At 40.9% G+C, this 19,812-nt stretch overlaps 1 protein-coding gene across 2 annotated transcripts in view; it reads left to right on the top strand.

Annotated features, from left to right (window-relative positions):
• The window catches only part of ZNF568 (zinc finger protein 568), a 153,384-nt gene that overhangs the window by 1,016 nt on the left and 132,556 nt on the right, over positions 1 to 19,812 (top strand). The window contains exons 2-4 of one of the 2 annotated variants that reach the window (XM_030297946.1): positions 613 to 754; positions 10,482 to 10,591; positions 15,134 to 15,176. In XM_030297946.1, coding sequence (XP_030153806.1) covers positions 15,162 to 15,176 — 15 coding nt within the window. In that variant the 5' untranslated portion in view covers positions 613 to 754; positions 10,482 to 10,591; positions 15,134 to 15,161. The remainder of the gene's footprint in view (positions 1 to 612; positions 755 to 10,481; positions 10,592 to 15,133; positions 15,177 to 19,812) is intronic. The other variant, XM_032591460.1, reaches the window with a different exon arrangement.

The following is a 19,812-nucleotide window of genomic DNA, read 5'->3' as shown; positions in this document are numbered from 1 at the left end:
GGATCAGTGGGGGTCAGCGAATGGGATTGTCAGTAATTGTGGGGGGGAGGTGGGTCTGTGGGGGTCAGCGATTGATATTCAGTCATTGGGGTATCATTGGAGATCAGTGTGGGTTCGTGACTGGTGATCTGTGTAATTCTCTGTTGGGCAATCAGAATGGATCAGTGAGCTTTGTAGTCACTGGCTAGCGGTCTCTGATGGTCATTTTTGGACATCCGGGAATATCAGTGACTACAAAATCCTTTGTTGTAGATTGGGGCGCCATACATGTCTGTGATTAGGAAGCTTAATGGGTGTTAAGAAGGATTGGGAAATTTAGAGGTTGGGGATGGGAGAGTTAAGGATTTGAGTCTGCAGTCCTGCATAATGGGAGCACACTTAGCCCTTGTGACACTCTCCAGCTGATGAGCAGTCAGTTCAGTTCAGTCTCTCCCAAAAGCCCACATCAAAAACTCTGAAACCTCCTTCCCCTTTTTATTGTCCCAGCGTTAAAGAAAGTGCTTTCAAAGGACCAAGTGTTAAACTTATCTAAAGTAATATGTTATTAAAGATGTGTCTTCTATTGCTTTTGCCAAGCATTTAGTGCATATTTCTTTAAATGTTTCCTTTAAGGTCCTTTCTGGCAACAGTAATGATGTATCCGTCTGTGACAGCATCCCAAGAATGAGTCTGGTTTCTGGAAATCTATTCTGACTCCATGGCAGCTAGGATGGATGTGTCTTTGCCTGTGGTTAAAAAACAAAGAATTTACTGAGTAAGTATCTAAACTGATCTTGTAAAAGATTTTGCCAAAGGAACAAACTTTGAGAGTGTTTGGAAAATACTTTTATCTAGGCTTAACTTAAAAATGTTGTTAACACACACATACCAAAAAAAAAAGTAATTATGTGAGGTGATGGAAGTGTTAACACTATTGTGGCAATTATTTTGCAATATATACATATATCAAGTCATGGCATTGTACACTTTAAACTTCTACAGGGGCGCCTGGGTGGCGCAGTCGGTTAAGCGTCCGACTTCAGCCAGGTCACGATCTCGCGGTCCGTGAGTTCGAGCCCCGCGTCGGGCTCTGGGCTGATGGCTCGGAGCCTGGAGCCTGTTTCCCATTCTGTGTCTCCCTCTCTCTCTGCCCCTCCCCCGTTCATGCTCTGTCTCTCTCTGTCCCAAAAATAAATAAACGTTGAAAAAAAAAAAATAAATAAACTTCTACAATATTATATGTCCCATACCTCAGTAAGGTTGGGGAAAAAAGAAAAATAAATAAATAAATACTATAAGGGAAAGAAACTGGATCTGGAAGTTACTGTGTTCTAAGAATCTTCTTGCCTTGTTCTGTATTTTTTAGGCATGACACATTTGACCTCCTTGAATCTGTTCCTTATAATATCCTGGCAGAATAATTCAGTAAAGATAAAACCACAAAATCAAAACTTGAAGCTACTTTTAGAAACTGCTCTTCATTGAAATTAAAGTCAAACTAATGCTAATTAAGATGGGCCAAGACAAGATTACAAATCAAACGGATATAAGATTTTGACCATTAGCTTAATGAAGGGGTAAAATGCCAAAACAGTATTTTGTTTTTTAAAATATTATATCCAATTCTCATGTAGTCCTCAGACAAAGCACAATAACTGTAACATTTTCTGAAGCAAAGGAAGCTGAAAGGTAAGGCAGTTAAATATCTGTCAGAAGCCATGCACATCAGGCTTTAGTTTTTAGAGCAGATAGTCTCTGTTTTCAATTGCACAGAATCAAAGACAGGTAGTTGTTTTGATGCAGAAGTCATGAGCTTAGATAAGGAGTTAGGGCGTTTTCTTTTTCTTGTGCTATTTTCCTTTGACACCTACACTGTATTTAGTGCCAGGTTGGGGAGCAAATAATTTTTTTTTTAATGTTTTTATTTTATTTTATCTTATTTTATTTGAGAGAGTGAGAGAGCATACACACTCCAGCGAGAGAGCATACACACTCCAGCAAGGGAGAGGGGCAAAGGGGAAGAGAGAGAGAGGTGTGGGAGAGAGAGAATCTTAAGCAGGCTCAACTCTCAGCCCAGAGCCTGACCTGGGGCTGGATCCCATGACTCTGGGATCATGACCTAAGCCAAAGTCAGGAATCAGATGCTCAATCAGATGCCACCCAGGCACCCCATCTTTTTTTTTTAAACGTTTTACTGAGATATAAGATACATACAGAAATATACATAAATATACAGCTCAATGAATTACCACAAAGGGAAAGCCCTGGGGTAATGTACTCAGGTCAGAAAACAATGTTGTAGCACCCTGAAAGCTTCCATAATACCCTTTCCGTGTTACACTCTGCCAAGGGGAAACCATTCTCCCAGCTTCTAACGTTACTGATTAATGTTGTCTGTTTTGAACCCTAATTAGAACATTCAGGGCATCTGGGTGGCTCAGTCCGTTAAGCGTCCGACTCTTGGTTTCAGTTCAGGTCCTAATCTCAGGGTGGTGAGTTCAAGCCCCGCATTGGCATGGAGCCTACTTAAAAAAAAGAGGAGGGGGAACACTGATACCTGGGGGGTAGGAAGAAAGGCAGTATGTAACTATGTGTGAAAGTTTTTTAAGTTTGAATACAAATTATTTCATTTCATTTGTACCGCAGACATTTTTCCAGATAATTAAATAGGCTTTTTTAAAACTTGAGGTATAACATACATACAGTGAAGTATGCTTATCCTAAGGGTATAGCTCGGTGAATTTCTACATTGAGGAAAATCATGTAAATTCAACCAAGATCAATATAGACATCATCTCTCGCACCCTGAAGCCTTTTGTATCAATCAGTACCCATTGCCACTGCTGGGTCTAATATCATGGATTAATTTTGCCTATTTTTGAACTTGACTTAAATAGAATCATAGAAATAATCTGAAGGCAAAACATTCATACCATGGGAAGTTTTGTCCAAAACTCTGAAACCAAGGGACGCCTGGGTGGTTCAGTCCTACTTCAGCTCAGGTCATGATCTCGCAGTTCGTGCGTTCGAGCCCCGCGTTGGGCTGTGTGCTGATAGCTCAGAGCCTGGAGCCTGCTTTGGATTCTGTGTCTACGTCTCCCTCAGCCCTTCCCCCGCTCAAGCTCTGTCTCTCTCTCTCAAAATAAATAAAAGATTAAAAAAAGTTTTTTTAATCTTTTATTTATTTTTAAGACAGAGAGACAGAGCATGAATGGGGATGGGGCAGAGAGAGAGGGAGACACAGAATGTGAAGCAGGCTCCAGGCTCTGAGCTGTCAGCACAGAGCCCGACGCGGGGCTCGAACTCACGAACTGTTGAGATCATGACCTGGGCCAAAGTTGGATGCTCAACCGACTGAGCCACCCGGGGCCCCTAAAATATTGTTTTAAAAATTAAAAAAAAACAAAAACAAAACTCTTTGGTTTCTCATCTATAGCCCTGGCTTGGCCATTTGAGATTGCCTGTTTTCTGTTAAGTCTCTCTGGAAGCCAAAAATATGCACAGTGAAATGGACCCTATGGGTTTGGAGTAGATGTGAAATAAGGGTCCCATTAATGAAGTTAACAAGTTGAGGATGGCTCTTTGTAGATATTCGGAGGGGTCCAGAGCCCCCTGGTCAAAATCTCTTATTAGCCTTTGGAGACTGACCTTTGCTTGCAGAGACCTGAATAAGGTAGCTTGAAAGAGTCTCTTCAGGGTCTACCTGCCCTGAGGCTCAGCAAATATAGGATACTATGCAAGGAGTCTTTTTCAGGGAACCTAGAAGATCTGATGGATTCATTCTGGGCAGAGGAGAAGCCTCTGTCCCTCCCATCCAACCTGACTTAACCTGGGAAAGCAGCTAACCTCCTTCTTTGACTCACAGGTCTCCCCATCTTGCTTACCTTTCCACAAACATAAGGGATTTTTGTTTTGTTTTTAAATAATTTTAGAGTTAAGAAAGTTGCAAGAATAGTACAGAAATCTTATTACACCCTTCACCCAGATTCTGCAGTAGTTAATATTTTCCTATATGTGTAAATAATTTCATTTTCTTGCTATATATGTATATATATGTAGATTTTGATTTTTTTTTTCTGAACCATTTGGTAGTTGCATACATGATGGTCCTTACCCCTATGTGTATTTCCTTATATGACCATAATATAATTATTGAAAACAGTGAAGTTAACATTGAAATAGTATTATTATTATTGTTATTATTATTATTATTATGGTGTTAGTATTATAATCTACAGACCTTATTTAGATTTTTTTAAGTTGTCCCAATAATGTCCTTTATAGCAATTCTTTTTTCTGGTTCAGGATTCAAATTCACGATTACATGTTGCATTTAGTTGTCATGTCTCTTTAGACTATGTTAAAATTGGAATATTTTCTCAGTTGCTTTTTGCTTCTTTTGACCTTGACATTTTGAGGAGTACAGGCCAATTATTTTTATAAGGTGTTCTTCAATTTAAGTTTTTCTGATTCTTCTTCATGATTAAAATCATGTAGGGGCATCTGGTGGCTCAGTTGGTTAAGTGTCCAACTCTTGACTTCAGCTCTGGTCATGATCTCATGGTTCGTGGGTTTGAACACTGCACTGGGCTCTGCACTGACAGTGTGGAGCCTGCTTGGGATTCTGTCTCTCTCTCTCTCCCTCTCTTTGCCCCTCACCTGCTCTCTCACACACTCTCTGTCTCTCTCTCTCTCTCAAAATAAAGTTTAAAAAAATCATGTGTATTTTTTAAAGATTTTCTTAATATTTATTTTTGAGAGAGAGAGAGAGAGAGACAGAGCATAAGTAGGGAAGGGGCAGAGAGAGGAGACACAGAATCCGAAGCAGGCTCCATCCAGGCTCTGAGCTGTCTGCACAGAGCCCAGCATGGGGCTGGAACTCACAAACCACAAGATCATGACTTGAAATGAAGTTGGCCACTTAACCAACTGAGCCACCCAGGCACCCCGAATCATGTATATTTCTGACAGGAATACCACAGAAATGATACTGTGTCCTCAATGTGCCATGTGTCATGAGAGGTATGATGTTGGTGTGTCGCATTGCTGGTAATGTTAACTTTGATCACTTGGTTAAGGTATGACCACCATGGTCCTCCACTTAGTATCTTAGGGGGAAGTATTTTGAGACCATGTTAAATAATCTCAAATTTTCATTCACTTAGTATTAGTATCCGTTAATGATTTTTTTTTTTTTTTTTTTGAAAGAGAGAAAGAGAGTAGGGGAGGGGCGGAGGGAGAAGGAGAGAGAATCTTAAGCAGTCTCCACAGCCAGCTCGGAGCCCAACACGGAGCCCAGTGCCACAACGGTGAGATCATGACCTGAGCAGAAATCAAGAGACCGACACTTAACTGACTGAGCCACCCAGGTGCCCCTCCATTAGTGATTTTTGCCTGAATCAACTACTATTATTATGGTTGTCATATGATAATTTTCTAATTGTACTGTTACTTCTACATATATTAGTTGAAGCTTTCCTTATTCCCCTATGTATTTATCGGTAAAAATATAATAGTGTGGCCTAGTTACATATAATAAAATATGAACTGTACATCAGAAACTTGCAAAGCTGGTTGAAATGTTGAGTTATACCATGAGCCAGAGCTCCGATCTTCTTAATCGCAAAGAAAACATCTTGGGAGATTGACTTCTTATAGAGAAAGAGTTGTCAGCACATGTGACAAAATGACCCACACAGACAGGAAACTGCTAGGGTCCCACTCTGGGCCAGGTAGATTTCCATCATGCTCCCACAATGAGGGATTGGGAGCTGGAGAAGGAAAAGAAACGTCCTGTCAGAAATATGATAGAATTGTCAAAACCTGATGAAATGATCCATATATATTATAAAATCTAAGTCATGGTTTCATTTATTCTGTGACAGTAAATCTTACTGTATTTTTTAAAAATCAAGATTGGAAAGGTCAGATAAGATAATGGGGGATAGTGTCTTCAATTGATTTATACCAAACTGTGGATAGTTTTCTTTTCTTTTTTTTTTTATTTTTTTTTTTTTTTTTTTTTTTTGAGAGAGAGAAAGAGCACAACTGGGGGAGGAGCAGAGAGAGAGAGAGAGAGGGAGATACAGAATCAGAAGCAGGCACCAGGCTCCGAGGTGTCAGTACAGAGCCTGATGGAGGGCTTGAACCCATGAACTGTAAGATCATGATCTGAGCTGAAGTCGGACGCTTAACCGACTGAGCCACCCAGGTGCCCCTTTATTTTCTGTCTTAATTAAACATTTAATTGAGAGAGTTAGAAGGTATATATGAGAAGTAGAAGGAATCAATAACTGTAAAAGGGGAAATTAATGAGTTAAAGAAAAAAGGGGAAACTAATAAATCTAATTTTTAAAAAATTGATAATATAGATAAACCATTAGCAAACCTTATCAAATCAGGAGGAATGAACAGGTAAACAAATAGGAATGCAAAAAATAGAATAATCATATTATTAAAAAGTATTTTTGTAAAACATATATTTCAAAGCTAGGATGCAGAACATTATTTTCTAGGACTATATGGCTGTATAAAACTTCAATACAAAGAGAAAGAAAACTAAAAGATCAATAGCTAAAGTTTCAAATATTCAGAAAGATTCCTGCACACCACTTCCTGCCATCCCCTATTTCTTTTTTTAGTGTTTATTTATTTTTGAGAGAGAGAGAGAGAGTGAGCGGAGGAGGGGCAGAGAGAGAGGGAGACAGAATCCCAAGTAGGCTCCAAGCTGTAAGCACAGAGCCCAATGCAGAGCTCAAACCCATGAACCATGAGATCATGACCTGAACTGAAACCAACAGTCGGACGATTGACTGAGCCACCCAGGAGCCCCATCATCCCCTATTTCTCAAAAAATAAACAAAAAACAAGTCAACTATCAGACTTGGGTGGTCCAGTTGGAGATTTCTTATAGAGCCTTGAAGTCACTTCAAGTAGCATATAATTTTTCAAATAAACTCTCCAAGAGAATTTATAAAGGAGGGAAGCATTACCACCTCTTTTTATAAAGACATCATTGTTGCATTGATTACAAAAACTGGAAAAGGTGGCATTGCAAAAGAAAATCATAGACCAACTTTGTGACTATATATGCAAAATCCTAAAAAACAAAAATAGAATAAATTAACAATACATTTAAATAATAATGCATTCTGAGAGCAAAGAAATTCATCCTAAAGATGCAAGGTAAATTCGATGTTTAAAGGATTTGTTAATGAATTTTACCATATTAGTAAGTCAAAGGAAAAATACCATACAGTCCTGATAGATGCTAAAACACGATAGATGATGATAAATAGATGATAGATAATAAAAGAGAATTTGATAAAGTTCAACATTTGTTCTGGATTTCTTTAAAATTTTTTTCTTTTAATGTTTATTTTTGAGAGAGAGAGAAAGCGCCAGAGCACAAGTGGGGAGGGGCAGAGAGAGAGGGAGGCACAGAATCCGATCTGAAGCAGGCTCCAGTCTCCGAGCTATCAGCGCAGAGCTTGATGCAGGGCTTGAACCCACAAACCATGAGATCGTGACCTGAGCTGAAGTCGGACACTCAACTGACTGAGCCATCCAGGTACCCCTGGATTTTTTTTTAAATAGTAAAGTAAGACTGTTTTGATATGTTTTAAACACGATAAGACCTTCTTTATGTCAAATTGAAAGTCAGTATCCAGTTTACTGGCATTCAAGTGAGCAGCCTGTCCCTAATGTAATTTTACCTTTTAGAGTATAGTGAGTACAGTTATCAAAGAGTGAGGGAAGAGGTATAACACATTTAGAAAAGAGAAGAAAAAACTGGTAAGTATTTGTGGATGAAATAATTACATACCTCCCCCCAATACACATACAAAGCTCAAGATGATTCATTCCAAACTATTACAGATATTAAGAAAGTTCAGTGGGGCGCCTGGGTGGCTCAGTCGGTTGAGCATCCGACTTCAGCTCAGGTCATGATCTCGAGGTCCGTGAGTTCGAGCCCCGTGTCGGGTTCTATGCTGGCAGCTCAGAGCCTGGAGCCTGCTTCGGATTCTGTGTCTCCTTCTCTCTCTGTCCCTCTCCCACTCATGCTTGCTCTCTCTCTCTCTCTCTCTCTGCAAAAATAAACTTAAAAAAAAAGTATTAAAAAGAAAGTTCAGTAAGGTGGCTGTTTTAAAATGAGTATAGGAAAATAAATTGATGACTTTTCAATTTCAGTTAGTAATTATGAGGATGAAAACATGCCATTTAGAATAGGAACCTGAAACACAATTGGCTACCTAGCAATAAATATAAAAAGAGAATTGGAGTACCTACATGAAGCAAAGTATAAAAATGTTTTGAAATGTAAGGGAAGTCTTGATTAAATGGAGAAATCTTGATCTTGGATTGAAAGGCTCAATATTTTTCAAAATTGTGTACATTTTCTTATATGAATGGGCAAATTTAAATTGTACGACATCAAGCAAAATCTAAGGAGAGATTTTTTTTTTTTAGTGTAGTAGTATAATTCTACATTATATACTGAACATGATGCATTTGAGAATAGCCAGGATATTTTTTTTAAGTAGGTTCCATGCCCAGTGTAGGGTTTGAACTCACAACTTTGAGATCAAGAGTCGCAAGCTCTCCTGACTAAGCCAGTCAGGCACCCTTAGCCAGGATATTTCTTTTTTTTTGTTTGTGTTTTTTTTTTCCATTTTATTTATTTTGAGAGAGAGCGAGAGCCAGAGCTGGGGGGAGGGGCAGAGGGAGAGAGAGGAAGAATCCCAGGCAGGCTCCATGCTGAGAGTGGAGCCTGATGCAGCACTGGATCACAGGACCCTGGGATCATGACCTGAGTCAAAGTCAAGAGTCGGACACTCAACTGAGCCACCCAGGTGCCCCAAGGATATTTCTGAAAAATAAGTAATGTGAGGCAGCCTACCAAAGTTTTAAAACATGTTATAGAACTTGAAGAGTATAAAGCTGTGACCTGAGAAGAGCTAGTTGAGGGAAAAGATACTGAGTTCACGAGAGATCTCTGATCTATCTGATTTAAAATTGATGCCTGAGAGCATCCAAATGATGGTAAATATATAGTAAAACATGGCTTTTGAGTTCAAATGTTAGGGACTGGTGATACAGATGTGTGAGACAGATTCATGTAGGTAAGGAAGAGATGGTAGCCCTAAAGATGACTGCTGTGCTTCTGTTGGGGGACTGTAGGGGGAGCCACCTGCCCCCCTTCATTGAGGATGCAGTGGGGAGACTGACTGCATGTTGGTACCACTTACCAAGATTAACTCTTTATCAAGAAAGACAGTGATTGACTTTGCCTTCCCCCAGTGTTGCTCAGTTTGGGGGAGAACTTGAGGCTGAGGGAGGAGGGGAACCTTGTTTTTCACATTTCCTTCCTTGGAGCATGTGGCACTGTGGCTTTGTCTGCTGTACTAGGGGTATGCAGACAAGCCCTTTAGTAGAAAAATGATCTGCCTTTTTTTTAAAAAACATTTATTTATTTTTGAGAGACAGAGAGAGAGCACAAGTGGGGGGAGGCAGAGAGAAGAAACAGAATTCAAAGCAGGCTCCAGGCTCTGAGCTGTCAGCGCAGAGCCCGATGCAGGGCTCGAACCTGTGAACCACAAGATCATGACTTGAGCCAAAGTCAGACACTTAACTGACTGAGCCACCCAGGCGCCCCGAAAAATAATCTGCTTTTTAGTGAAAAACAAAATTTCTAAATAATTTTACCTTATTGTTGAAAGAAGTTAGAAAACAACGTCTCTTTAATTTCACCATGTGCACCCGATTACTGTTTCCTGCCCTTCTTATTTTAGTCTGTGTGATACTATGATTTGTAAAAAGAAATATATTTTTGGTCTTTCAGTGCATTTCTGGCACAGATCTTCTGAAACCCTTGGAATTTCCTAAGTGATAAGGATAAAAGTGTTAGTCATAATTCAGCCCCTTTCAACCATACCTGAATTTTGTATTAAATGAGGTAACTTATAGAAAGCCTCTACAGATGGGCTTTTAAAAATTATTTTTATTGGGGCGCGTGGGTGGCTCAGCTGGCTAAGTGTCCAACGTCTTGCAGTTCACGAGTTCAAGCCCTGCGTCGGGCTCTGTGCTGACAGCTCAGAGCCTGGAGCGTGCTTCAGATTCTGTGTCTTTCTCTCTCTCTCTGCCCCTCCTCCACTCACGTTCTGTCTCTCCCTTTCAAAAATAAATAAACATTAAAATAAAAATTATTTTTATCATTTATCATTCCTGTTTTCACAGATAAATAAACTGAGCCCCAGGCAGGTAAATTATTTGGCCTAGATTCCCCCCAGTCAGTTAGAGGAATTGCTTGGTTCAGTCTTCTGTCTGATGATTCCAAGGCTCACAGTCTTTCCAGAAGTTCCCCCTACCCCACACCCACAGCAGAGCCATGACTCAGCTATGTCTCCTGCATAGTCCTCCGCAGACTTCTTCCTCTTGAGCCTCAGAGAGTATTGAGGAGAGACTGGTGGATGACTCTTACCTTGAGGTCTGTTTATCTTCAGGTTACCTGAGTCCCCTGTACACCTGTGGGTCCCACCACTTCGCTGACAGCAGGGCTCCACAGGACCTTGGTCAAGTCTACAGAAGGCCTTGCCTGGGGCTACAGCTGAGGGTGAGTTACTGTTGAGAGATGGAGCTGTGAGGGACTAGCAGGCCAGGTAGAAGATCCTCTGGATCCAGAGAGGGGATCTTGGGAAAAGAATCTCTTCTGAAGGAGGAACGTAGGGTCCGAGACCTCTTGCCAGAGCAAAGACTCCTAAGTAGCAGGAAATAGCATCATCCCTTAGCCAGAAGCTGAGCAAGACTCAACTTGGCATCATTCCTTCCAGAGACCCTCCATGGCTCAGGGTAGGGAAAGGGTTGGTTCCAAGATTCAGAGAGACCGAAGTGAAGGGGAAAGCAGGGAAGGTCAAGTGTGATAGGCGTGTTCTCTTAAGGGAAGGAGACCTCGGTCCAACATAGTGCATTCTGCCATCTTGTAGTATGGGATGTGGTCAACCCATTCCCTTACTCTTACTGGCACTTTCTGGACTCTAGGTTGCTCCCTTATCATTTTTGCCACCTTACCTGGCCTCTGGGAATATGGGGAATTCACTCCATCCTGACAAGGGGCAGAAAAGTTCCTGGATTCTCAGAGTTCTGGTGGCAGCAGACCTACTATAGCTATAGATTTTTTTTAAATTAAACTCTACTTGGAAGATTTGCAGGAATATTACTGTCAGCTTTTATGTGTTCTTCATATAAGTTCACCTAGATAAATGTTTACAATCACATCCTCTCTTTCTCTAAATATAATGTTATAAATATATTTTTATGCTTTTTTTCTCAAGTTTTTCAGAGTAAGTTACAAACATGGTGCTCCTTTACCCCAAAGTACTTCAGTGTACATTTCCTAAGAATGAGAACATTTTCCTTATATAACTAGCAGTTTTCAAAATCAGGCAGTTAACACTCATTTGATACCATTATCCAATCTACAGTCCATATTCAGATGTGAACCAATAATGCCATTTCATGGCAACATTTCTTTTTTCATTCTAGAATCCAGTTTGGGATCACCTGCTACCTTTAGTTGACACATCCCTTTAGCCTCCTTTAATTGGGATCAGTTCCTCAGTCTTTGTCTTTCATAAAGTTTCAATATTTTTGAAGAGCATTGGTCAGCTATTTTGTATTAATGTCACTCAGTATGATTTTGTCTGTTTCTTCGTGATTAGATTCAAGTATTCATTTTGGGCAGAATATCACGGAAGGGATGTTGTGCCCCTCACAGTGCATCATATCAGGGGGCACATGATGTTATGTCTCATCACTTGTTAATATCACAAGGTTAAGGTTAAGGTGATATCTGCCAGGTTTCTCCAAGGCAAAGTTGCTATTTTTTTTAAGTTCACTTTATTCTTATTTTGAGAGAGAGAGAGAGTGAGCACAGGCCAGGGAGAGGCAGAGAGAGAGAGTGTGGGGAAGAGAGAGAATCCAAGCAGGCTCCGTGCTAAAAGCATGGAACATCAAACTCACAAACCGTGAGATCATGACCTAAGCCAAAATCAAGAGTCAGATACTTAACCGACTGAGCTACCCAGGCGCCCCCTCATTTTATAATTAATAAATATCTTGGGGGGGATATTTAGATACTATAGAAATACCCTATTTTTTCACCCAGCTTTTGCCAATGGTTTTTGCATCCATTGATGCTGCCATCTTATTTAAAAGTGAAGGAAGTGACTTTCCCAGGCCACAGAACACAGGCCTCCAGATACCCATTCGCTGACATGTTTGCCACACCACCACTCAGCTGGAACCTTGAAGCCTTGGAGACCAGGCCAAAGCTGAGCAGCTCAGTCCAGGAGGGTGAGGGAGGGAGTATACTCTTTTAGAGGATTGAGTAGTTCTCCAAAGCTGGATTAACTGCCCCAGCATGCTGGGCCTTAGGCCTTTCCTGCCAGCTCTGTCCCTAGTGGACGGTTCAGTTCTCTCAGAGAACCTTCTCCTGCTTTCAAAGCCCTCCTGTGGCTTCCCTCATGATGAAAAAAAGCAGTGGAATAATGATCTGTAAATAATGAAGTATGTACCTGTGTGTGTGTTTTAGTTACAGATTAGAATAAGAAACATCCTGCCACCCAAATCGAAACACTAGCATTTTATTGTATTTCATACCAAAAGTTTTTCTACACATATATTTTTTAAATAATGGGATTTTTTTTAACTTGAGATGTGCATAGAGAACAGCGTGTAGCTTAATGAATCGTTCCACATGTGCACACTCATGTACCTACCACCCAGATCATAATAGGGAACATTTCCAGCACCCCAAAGGTTTCCCCCACCCCTCCCAAGCAGTGCCTAGTCAAAGCGGTGACATAGGTTAGGGTTGCCTGTTTCTGACCTTCATATAAATGAAATTCAAACAGTAGATCTTCCTTTTTTTTTTAACTATTTTTTTGACTTACTGGTATAACTTGATTATTTTTTAAGCAAAGAAGTATCTATATTTTATTTAGCATTCAAGGAAATCACTTTTTTTATTCTAGAGACAGGAATCTAAGTAGTTAATCTTAGCATCATTAAGACAAATTCATTATTCTATCTTGTGAACAGGATGTTCCTGGAAATGTTCCATATCTGATAATGTGGTAGTTATGTGTGTGAATACATTTGTCAAAACTCATTGAACTATACAATTAAACTGGATGCATTTATTTTATGTAAATTATACCTCAGGAAAGAAAAAAATATTTCAAAAAGCATAATAAGTTCACTGCTCAGTCCTTCTATTACTGATAGGACAGCTAAATGCCTCTTTCACACTAACTGTGCTATGTGACTTATGTTGTCTGACCTGTACAATATTTCAAAGCATTTTGATACAATTAAGAGAGAGTGGGTGTTTATTGTCTGCTAAAAGTAAATCATTAACTCATTTAGCACTATATGTTAAGAAGTTTTCCATGTGTACCCTCATGTACCCACCACCTAGATTATGACAGAGAATATTTCCAGCACTTTAAAATTATTTTCCTTTTTCAAAAGATGATTGATTTGTCAGATTAGTGAAAAAAGACTTCTGTAAAACAAAGCCAGGAGAACGTATTCATTTTGAAAGAATTTTTTCCCCTTGAAACTAGCACTCCTTCTCTCATGGTTAGAGCCTGTGAGGCTGGCTCCTCTGTCCCTTTGCCAGGACCCATCACTGAAGAAGTGTCTTTGCTTTCTGGCACTTAATATTACAGAGATGCATTTTGTGTTTTTTGCTCCAGATGTGGACTCAGCCATTTCCCAAGGAGGTTTAGTTCCTTTTTGGTGAAATTAGTGGAAGAGATCAGAATCTGGGTACTAGCAGGTTTTTCTAGTTGGGATGACACCACCTCAAGTTACTTCAGTGAGAACAGCCACAAAAGATATAATTTTTAAAATCAGGAGTTATCCCATTGATGATTTTAACATTAAACATTCAAGTACATCGTAAAATATTTATACTCTTACACTATGATTTACCCTTTTTCTTTTATAATTTAAGCCACGTAGTTATCTCTTTAATCAAACACCTTAATTAAAAATAACAATTGTTGGGGCGCCTGGGTGCCTTAGTTGGTTAAGCATCTGACTCTTGATCTTGGTTCAGGTCCTGATCTCACAGTTTGTGAGTTTGAGCCCTGCGTTGGGCTCTGCACTGACATCACGGAGCCTGCTTGGGATTCTGTCTCTCCTTCTCTCTGCCTCTTCCCCGCTTGCACTCTTTCTCTGTCTCTCAAAAGAAATAAATAAAATTTTTTAAAAAGTAACAGTTGTTTGGGGCGCCTGGGTGGCTCAGTCGGTTGAGCGTCCGACTTCGGCTCAGGTAATCATCTCACCGTCCGTGAGGGCGAGCCCCGCGGCGGGCTCTGTGCTGACAGCTCAGAGCCTGGAGCCTGCTTCAGATTCTATGTCTCCCTCTCTCTCTGACCCTCCCCCGTTCATGCTCTGTCTCTCTGTCTCAAAAATAAATAAACATTAAAAAAAAAAGTAAAAAAAAAAAAGTAACAGTTGTTTGTTCTCATTCGTTGAAAATTATTTTTTAACGACAACACTTAATAATATTCCGGATGAATAACAAGGTTTAGCTTTTAGTAATCATTTGTGCCATAGTTTAAGTAACTGTTAGTTTTTCTAATGTTATGCAGTTATTTTATTTTGCTTTAAGTTCTTTGTAATAAGTTACAAAAGCCTTTTTTCAGTTTATACTTTAAAAAAATAATAACATTATTATAGAAAAAGCATCCTAAATATAGGATTTCATAAAAACTAGTAGGTGAACTAAGTGCAAACTTTAAAAGTAAATAAGAGGTAAAACCGAAGCATTTTGCCTTTAAGAGAAAACGTATTGTCCTTGTGCAAAGGTGATCTTATTCAGAGCATGAATGTGACTCCATGGAGCCAGTTATTTAAGTTTTAAGGATTTTGTTTTTAAATAAATTTTCACTTCTTACTTGGTAGCAGCTTTTACTTCCTGGGGGGTCTGTTTTATGCATTCACATTCTGAATTGAATGGCCCTATATTTTTTCTTCTACCACAGTGATTTAAAGCATAGGGACTTTGCATGTTCCAGGATGGGCCTGGTCCCTCACAGCTCTGTTCTCTTTCTCCTCCTTCTCCCCCCAATCTCTGTCTTCACAGGATTCAAATCTTTTTCCAAGGACAGAAAATGATTGAGTACCAGGTAAGTGTGACATTTAAGTAACCTAGTTTCCCTTGGGAAACTGTTCTAGAAAAAATATGTGCATTTCAAGCATATATACTTTGTCACAGATTGGGTTCTTAGAAAACAGACTTGGAGATGGAGGTTTGCACACATGAAGTTTAGTAGGGAGACTCTTGGAACACCTATAAAGAGTGAAGGAAGCAGGATTAGGCAGAGGGAGTTAAAGGGCACCAGCTGATCTTACAAGTTGCTTTGAAATTGGGATGGCCCTCCAACTCCAACTTTGTCCTGAATGGAGCCAAGGAGGCCTTTATATTCGGAAATCAACCAGTCATTGGTTTTCTGCCCCGTGGTGGGGGACTTAAGGTTGGGTGGGGTACCTCCCTTTGACCAAGTGCGGTTTGCAAAAGGTCTGAAGCCTGCAGTAGCCAGTCTCTAGCAGCTGGGAGAAATACCGTGGTCCTTCAGGGGGATTCGGGTGGAAAACCACAGTTTTTCTCTCTACATGTAGATACAATGGCAAGATAGTTACACATACTGTCTACCCCCTTTTTTTCCAGTTAAAATATGCTAGAGGTTGTACATATTAGTACTTGGGACCACAATCTGTGTTGAGGTTGCAGGAAGTGTTTTTAAGTTTTTTTTTTAATTTTTTTTTAATATTTATTTATTTTTGAGAGACAGAGTGAGACAAAGTGAGACTGGGGGAGGGGCAGAGAGAGAGGGAGACACAGGATTGGAAACAGGCTCCAGGCTCTGAGCTGTCAGCACACAGCCTGACACGGGGCTCGAACCCACAGACTGTGAGATCATGACCTGAGCCGAAGTCGGACGCTCAACAGACTGAGCCACCAGGCGCCCCTCTTTTTAAGTTTTTAAAATGTATTTTTTGAGAGAGTGAGCACATGCTCATGCACGAGTGGGGGAGGGGCAGAGAGAGAATCCCAAGGAGGCTCTGCATCGTCAGCACAAACCTGGACATGGGGCTTGAACCCATGAACTATTAGATAATGACCTGAGCCAAAATCAAGAATCAGAAGCTCAACCAACTGAGCCATCCAGGTGCCCCAGGGTTGCAGGAAGTTTTAACTCCTCTGTGCTTTGTGGCCCACATATGTAATGGAATAAAATGCTAAATTTCAGTTAGAGTAATTGAAAATACAAATATTATTTCTTTTCAGAGGGGGCAGGCAGGAAGCTTCCTATACGTTTATGGAAGTCCTGATTTTGATCCAGGATATCTGTAGCTTTGATCTAGACTGGGGAACAGATGAGCTCTCCAGTATTTAAATTACTGTCATTCCCTTAACTGTTTTTACGAGTTTGGCAGCAAACAGTTAAACATCTTATTCCCTAGCAAGTCTCAGTGTGAAGTGTTCCCAGCTCCCCCTACCTTCCTCACCATCTCTGGACTGTGAAGGGCCCTGTGTCCTAATAAGACCCCCTCAGCCCTGGAGTTCCTGCATTTCCACCTCTTTGGAGGCCTCCCTCCAGCAGGGGATATCTCTTTCTGAAGACTCATCCTCTCCCCTTTCCCAGATCTTTTCCCTTGTCCCTACAACCACCGTCAGTGCCTCCAACCCTAGAAACCATCACCACTTCCAAACCAAAAAATCCTTGCCTTTCTCCCCTGGCCTCCTTCACCTCCTGTGGTGATTTCCTTCTCTTGGTGTTTCCATATCCTGCTTCTTGTTCTTTCTTTTTTTTTAAATTAATTTTTATTTTTTAGAGAGAGTGTGTGTGAGTGGGGGAGAGGGGCAGGAAGAGAGAAAATCCTAAGCAGGCTCCACACTGAGCATGGAGCCCGACTCCCACGACCCTGGGATCATGACCTGAGCCAAAATCAAGAGTCAACTGACTGAGCCACCCAGGCATCCCATGTTTCTTATTCTTTCTTGAGTCCAACATCCTTTCTTCCCACCTTACTAAAACTTTTCTGGCCAAGATCCCAGGTGACTTGACTGAGGTTGAAATCAGAAGATGCTTTTTTATTGTTCTGCTAAATTAGATCGCACCTTTTGCCCCCTTCTGTGTGGAAGGCAGCACCATATACTGGATAAGAGCACACACTTTGGAACCAGACTGCTGAATTTTAATCCCAGTTCTTACTATCTGTATGACCTTGCACAAGTCTCTGAACCTTTTTGTGCCCCAGTTTTCCACCTCGGGAAATGGTACTATCACACTGGGCAAACCAGGACCCTGAGATTTACCCTTGACTTCTCCCCACCTTCTCCCTCTCATACTCAATCACTAAGCCATGCTAATTTTACAACCTTAATGTTACGTCCTGTTTGGTGAAAATGACATGGCCTTTTGGGTGCCAAATTACATCTATTTTGTTCTGTTCTATTCCATCCCATCCCATCTCATTCCCATTCCAATTAGCTCTGTTTGGGAAATATCAACCCAGAGCTGTCAACTGACCCAGGCTCCATGCTCTGTGATAAAAGCCTGATTGCTACTCTCCCTCCACCATGGTATGTCATTCTGGCATCAGAGAGGATATCTGGTTGTTACCCACTATGTACATGGCCTTGGTATGGGTCTTAGGGTCTCATGTACCAGCATCCATGGCTTCACCCTGGTTTTGGTCCTGCCTTCCAGCCCATCTGCATGGGCCACTGCTCAGGTGCCACTGTAGGATCCCACATTTTTCAAAGAGATGTACAGCCACCTCCTGAAGTTGAGCTGATGCCTGTGACCCAAAGCCCCCACCAGGAATCACATTGTTAGACCATCTCATGTGGCCCAAAGCCCCCAGGTAAACAAAGGCAGTCTTATCACACAGAACATTCCAGGGGCTTAGAGATTAACTCCCAGGAGCTGAGTGCGAAGATCAGACCTCTCTTTGGGCCAGGTTCATTCTTTACAGTCAGTTGAAGATGTATCATAGTTAGTTTCCTCTACTCACAGGAATAGGGGATTACTTTTTCTTACACCAAACAGTTCTCCGATTCTCTGTGGATGCCAACTAGGTGTCCTACAATTTAATTCAACTCAGAGTTAGCACAGACCCTACAAGTTAGGGTCTCAGTCTCACAAGACTGCCCCCCTCCATGCTAATTGCATCCCAGGTTGTCACCTGAACTTCTGACCAACTAGCTGTAAATCAGGGGTTCCTGTGACCCCTTGCTTAGTTTTGATAATTTGCTATAGTGACTCACAGAACTCTGGGAAACACTTTATTTACTATTATAGGTTTATTATAAAGGTTACAAATGAAAAGCCAGATGAGAAGGTACAGAATGGTCCTGAGCATATGAGCTTCTGTCTGTGGAGTTTGGGGTGTGCATCCTCCCAGATGTGTTCACCAACCTGGAAGCCCTCCAGGGTTTTCATGGGATTTCCATTTTGTAGGCATCACTGATTAAATCATGGGTTGGGGATCAGCTCAATCTCCAGTACCGCCCACCCACACCCACCCCCATCTAGAGGGGGTGGAAAAGGGGACTGAAAGTTCTAACCCTCTAATCACATGGCTAGTTCCTGTGGCAACCAGCCCCCATCTGTGTCATTAGCATAAACTGTATCCTTGACTGGGGCTTGTTATGAATAACAAAAGATACTCCTATTATCCCTATTACTCAGGAAGTTACAAGGGTTTAAGAAGCTCTGTTCTAGGAACCATGAAGGAAGACCAAATATATATTTCTTAATATATCTTAATATCACAGGTGCCCTCTTTAGGTTAATACCCATGGGTCCTTCTTTGGGTCTCCAGCTGAACTCTTTAGTGTCCCTTGGGGCTCTGGCCTAGGCACTTTGCTCATCCTGTCTCCCTGCAGAGATCCCACACTAACAATCTTAGCTACCATTTCTCTGCTGATGGCTCACAGAGCTTTTAGCTCCCTTCCTGATCTTGCTTCTGCTACAAGACTCCTGCGTCCATCCCACTGCCTGCTAAGTGTCTCCACCCATGTGTCCCCAGACATGACTAACAACACAACCTCTTTGCTTCTGCTGTTTTTCTCACTTCTGATTTACCACCACCATCACCCAGTTGGCTTTGAGACACCTGGGTGTTACCCTTACCCCTTTTCACTCACTCCCCACAACCAGTTAAGGTTCGGGTTCTGCTCTTCTTTACTCTTTCTTTTCTCTGTCTCACTGTGTCTTACTGTGCTACTTGTGAACATCATCTTCCACCTGCATTATTACGGTCTTTCTTTTCACTTCTCTCCAGGTCCCCCATCACATTTCTCTTTCTATCCATTCACTTTCAAATTATGTGAGTTCTATACTTCTTTAGGCAGCTTTTTTATCCAGCCTACCAGTCTCTGCCTTTTGGAGTGTTCAATCTTATATTAATTTATATTATAATTTAATATCTTTTAATATAATTATTGGTGTGGTTGGATTTGTATCTATCCTTTTAGTATTTAGTTTTCTGTTTGTCCTATCGCCTTTTGTTCCTTTATTTCTTTTCTCGTGTGTGTGTGTGTGTGTGTGTGTGTGTTAAATATTTTTGAAATTCGTTTACTTCAGTATACCTGTTTGCACTATAATTTTAGTGGTTACTTTAGGAATTCAATATATACCCTTAACTTTTCAGTCTGCTTAGAGTTACTGGTGTACCACTTGATGTGGAATGCGGGAAACTCACCACATGCCTTCTAGAATGTGCTTTCTATACACACCTATTCCTTGATAT

The sequence above is a fragment of the Lynx canadensis genome, chromosome E2 (assembly GCF_007474595.2).
Source record: "Lynx canadensis isolate LIC74 chromosome E2, mLynCan4.pri.v2, whole genome shotgun sequence".
NCBI classification, from domain to species: Eukaryota; Metazoa; Chordata; class Mammalia; order Carnivora; family Felidae; genus Lynx; species Lynx canadensis.
Note: the sequence above shows the minus strand (reverse complement) of the source record. Positions and strands in the feature narration are given on the sequence as shown.